Source organism: Egretta garzetta, unplaced genomic scaffold (genome assembly GCF_000687185.1).
Source record: "Egretta garzetta isolate BGI_Z169 unplaced genomic scaffold, ASM68718v1 scaffold59, whole genome shotgun sequence".
NCBI classification, from domain to species: domain Eukaryota; kingdom Metazoa; phylum Chordata; class Aves; order Pelecaniformes; family Ardeidae; genus Egretta; species Egretta garzetta.
Genome location: NW_009267230.1, coordinates 1,886,517 through 1,890,553, shown reverse-complemented (window position 1 = coordinate 1,890,553; position 4,037 = coordinate 1,886,517). Strand labels below are relative to the sequence as shown.

General features: G+C 64.7%; 1 protein-coding gene across 1 annotated transcript in view; it reads left to right on the top strand.

The window, feature by feature from the left end:
- Window positions 1-4,006, top strand: part of NPR2 (natriuretic peptide receptor 2) — a 5,563-nt gene extending 1,557 nt beyond the window's left edge. The window contains exons 6-20 of the mRNA XM_035902738.1: window positions 171-289; window positions 514-608; window positions 1,093-1,147; window positions 1,268-1,372; window positions 1,659-1,730; window positions 1,807-1,966; window positions 2,040-2,195; window positions 2,278-2,446; window positions 2,560-2,706; window positions 2,887-3,024; window positions 3,084-3,138; window positions 3,229-3,403; window positions 3,490-3,588; window positions 3,684-3,775; window positions 3,944-4,006. Coding sequence (XP_035758631.1) covers window positions 171-289; window positions 514-608; window positions 1,093-1,147; window positions 1,268-1,372; window positions 1,659-1,730; window positions 1,807-1,966; window positions 2,040-2,195; window positions 2,278-2,446; window positions 2,560-2,706; window positions 2,887-3,024; window positions 3,084-3,138; window positions 3,229-3,403; window positions 3,490-3,588; window positions 3,684-3,775; window positions 3,944-4,006 — 1,700 coding nt within the window. The remainder of the gene's footprint in view (window positions 1-170; window positions 290-513; window positions 609-1,092; window positions 1,148-1,267; window positions 1,373-1,658; window positions 1,731-1,806; window positions 1,967-2,039; window positions 2,196-2,277; window positions 2,447-2,559; window positions 2,707-2,886; window positions 3,025-3,083; window positions 3,139-3,228; window positions 3,404-3,489; window positions 3,589-3,683; window positions 3,776-3,943) is intronic.
- The last annotated feature ends 31 nt before the right edge of the window (window positions 4,007-4,037 follow it).

Here is a 4,037-nt window from a genome sequence, read left to right as displayed (position 1 = left end):
TGCCGGTCCTGGGGCACCACCCTCCTCCTGCCCCTGCCGCTGCTCTCCCTCCCTGCACGATGCTCCTCACTTGTTGGTCCCCTGCATGCCCTCCTGTCCCCTAAAGAGTCACAGCCCCATTGCATCCATCCCCTACACAGCCTCTCTCTGTAGCTCTCCCTCCCCTACAGAGCCACGCTTCATCCCTCCCCTGCGTGACCCTCCATCCCCTGCAGAGCCACGCTTGATCCATCCCCTACGCAGCCCCGAATCCCCTACAGAGCACCGTACCTCATCAGGCCCCTATCTGGCCCTCCATCCCCTACACAGCCATGCCTTATCCATCCCCTACACCCCCCTGCATCCCCTGCAGCACACCATACCTCACCCTATAGGCTTCACCCTCCTTATGGAGCATGCAGAGCTTGTCCTGCACCATCCCCTGCACACCCCTGGGTGTCCCTGCCCTGTTCCCTTGGTGCCTGTCACCCCCCACCCTGGGGTCCCCATCCCTAACCCCCTCCTTCCCCATAGCGTGGCTCCAGCTATGGCTCCCTGATGACCACCCACGGCAAGTACCAGATCTTCGCCAACACCGGCCACTTCAAGGTTAGTGTTGCACATGGGGAGTTGAGCCTTTCCCCCCCAAAACTCCCCAGCCCTGTTGGGGTGCTCCCCCTTGGCTGCACCCCTACCCTGTGGGATGCTGGCACCTTTCTCCCCTCCCCAAGTCTGCCCAGGGCCCTGCCATGCTCAGGCAGAGCCCCCCAGCCTGACACCTGGGTGACCTGGCTGTGTCTGTCCCCGCTGTGCCCGGGAATGGGGCTGGGGACGGCCCCACCCTGCTGATGGAAGGATAAATCAATTTGGTGCCGTGTGAGTGCCCCAGGAGAGCGGCTATATCAGGAGCGGGAGGAAATGGAGGGGCTTACGGAGGCAGCTGGAGAGCAAGGGCAGCCTGATGCTCTTTCATAATTGATGAACGGGGTGTATCGATCCCGGAGCCAGCCGCTCTGCCATGCTTCTTAATGGATCCTGAGATGCTGTGTCATTAAGAAGGACATCGAGCTGGGATGAGTGGAGCCAGATGGGCCAGCAGGAGACATGGCCGAGGCTGCGTGGGACCAGGCTGGGAGTGTGTGGCCCGGTGCTGTTCGAGCTGAAACACGTAGGTTTGGGGTCTGAGCAGGGGTGGGCACCCTGCCTGGGGGTGCAGGGGTCAGTCACGGTGGTGGAGGGAGCTGGTGGGAGCAGCAGTGCATCCCCCCCACTCTGCTTCTACCTCCAGATGCGGGACATCCAGTTCAACCACCTGACCCGCTTCATCGGGGCGTGCATCGACCCCCCCAACATCTGCATCATCACCGAGTACTGCCCGCGGGGCAGCCTGCAGGTAGGGGAGGTTGGGGGCAGCAGGGTGACAGTTAGACACTCCAGGTGACCCAGCTGGGCTGGGCGTTGAGGATAGGGCTGTAAGATGCTGGTGGCCACCCAAGCCCCACAAGACTCGCAGCAGAGCTGCCCGAGTGACAGAGGCCAGTGGAGGGGAAGGGGTGGGTGCCATGGAGCGTCGTCGTCCCCCGTCCCCCCCCCCCCCCGCAGTTGGGTACTTGGTGAGGCTGGGCTGGTGCCACTGTCCCCTGGGGGCTTGGCGGGGTCCACTCCATGTGCTGCCCCAGGACGTCCTGGAGAACGAGAGCATCAACCTGGACTGGATGTTTCGCTACTCCCTCATCAATGACATCGTCAAGGTACCCAAGCGAGGGGCCTGAGGGGCTGGGGGAGGTGCCTGAGGGATGCCAGCTTCACTACGTCTGTCTGTCCCAGGGAATGGCCTTCCTGCACAACAGCATCATCGGCCACCACGGCAGCCTCAAGTCATCCAACTGTGTGGTGGACAGCCGCTTCGTCCTGAAGATCACCGACTACGGGCTGGCCAGCTTCCGCTCACCCTGCGACAGCGAGGACACCCACGCCCTCTATGCCAGTGAGTGCCCACTGCCGGGGACCGGGGGGATGGGGTGGCCCCGCCTCACCACCCCATGGCCGTGTCCCACCAGAGAAGCTGTGGACAGCCCCAGAGCTGCTACAGAAGGGGCACCTGCCCACCCCGGGCATGCAGAAAGCTGATGTCTACAGCTTCGGCATCATCGTGCAGGAGGTCGCCCTGCGCAACGGCCCCTTCTACATTGAGGGCATGGACCTGAGCCCCAAAGGTGAGGGTGGGGGGGGCAGGCGTGGGGTGGTCCCGTCCCCGCCGGGGAGGTGCGGTGCTCACTGTCGGCCACCCCCTGGCAGAGATTGTGCAGAAGGTGCGGAACAGCCAGAAGCCCTTCTTCCGCCCCTCCATCGACATCGGGGTGCACAGCGAGGAGCTGGCCGTGCTGATGGAGCGCTGCTGGGCACAGGAGCCGGCTGAGCGCCCCGACTTCAGCCAGATCAAGATCTTCATCCGTAGATTCAATAAGTGGGTGGCTGGCGAGCGGTGAAGGTGGCCCTGGGTCCTGGGGACAGCCATGGGGACGGTGGCTGGGGGGCACCTCTGCCTGCCCGCGGTGCCAGCTGCCTGCACCCCGGCAGGGAGGGCAGCACCAGCATCCTGGACAACCTGCTGTCACGCATGGAGCAGTACGCCAACAACCTGGAGAAGCTGGTGGAGGAGCGGACGCAGGCCTACCTGGAGGAGAAGCGCAAGGCAGAGAACCTTCTCTACCAGATCCTGCCCCAGTGAGCTGGGGGAGACGGGAGCATGTGGGTCTGGGGGTTGGCATGGGGTCAGCGTGCACTCGCTGCCATGCAAGCGTGGGGTCCCTCACCAGCCATCCATGCTGACGTAGGGCAAGGAATGTGGGGGGGAAAAGGGGGTGTGGGGTGGGAGCCCACCACCATCCCCCCTGTCCTTGCCAGCTCCGTGGCGGAGCAGCTGAAGCGCGGGGAGACGGTGCAGGCTGAGGCTTTCGACAGCGTCACCATCTACTTCAGCGACATCGTGGGCTTCACCGCTCTCTCAGCAGAGAGCACCCCCATGCAGGTGAGAGCAGGGTTTGGGGGGCAGTCCCTCTGTGGGGCTGGCGGGGGGGCTTATACCCTGGCGGGCCATCCCCGGACGATCTCTACACTTGCTTCGATGCCATCATCGACAACTTCGACGTCTACAAGGTGAGGCGGGCAGGTGAGCACGCGCAGCCCCCCCGAAGTGAGGCGGGCAGCTGGGAGCCAGGGGTGTACCCGCTCCCCCTGACCCCTCAGGTGGAGACCATCGGGGATGCCTACATGGTGGTGTCAGGGCTGCCGGTGCGCAACGGGAAGCTGCACGCCCGCGAGATTGTCCGCATGGCCCTGGCCCTGCTCGAGGCCGTCAAAACCTTCAAGATCCGGCACCGGCCCAACGACCAGCTCCACCTGCGCATCGGCGTACACACCGGTGAGCCCCCGCGCCGGCTGGCACCGTGGGTGGGGGGTGCTCGCCCACCCACCCTGCAGCAGCCCCGGGCATCTCTCTGCCCACAGGTCCTGTGTGCGCCGGCGTCGTGGGTCTGAAGATGCCGCGGTACTGCCTCTTCGGGGACACGGTGAACACCGCATCCCGCATGGAGTCCAACGGCCAGGGTGAGCCCTGGGGCTGGCAGCTGGGCTCCAGTGCCAGGGGTCGTGCCGCACTCCCGGACCCAGACATGTCCCTTTTGTCCCTCTGTACCACCCAGCCCTGAAGATCCATGTCTCCTCCACCACCAAGGAAGTCCTGGATGAGTTTGGCTGCTTTGAGCTGGAGTTGCGTGGGGATGTGGAGATGAAGGTGAGGGCGTGGGGACCTCGGTGGGGTGCCAGCCCTTCCTGCCGCAGGGGCCTGTGATGGGTGGGTGGGTCAGGGCTGGGACCTCTTGTGGCCCTCGGTGCTGGGGATGGTACCCAAGGAGCAGCGCTGGGGGCAGGGAAGGTCTCACCACTCCCCTCCACCCGCCAGGGCAAGGGGAAGATGCGGACATACTGGCTGCTGGGCGAAAGGAAAGACCCCAAAGTCATCTGAGCCCAGCGGCAGTGGCGGAGCACCCAGCCCC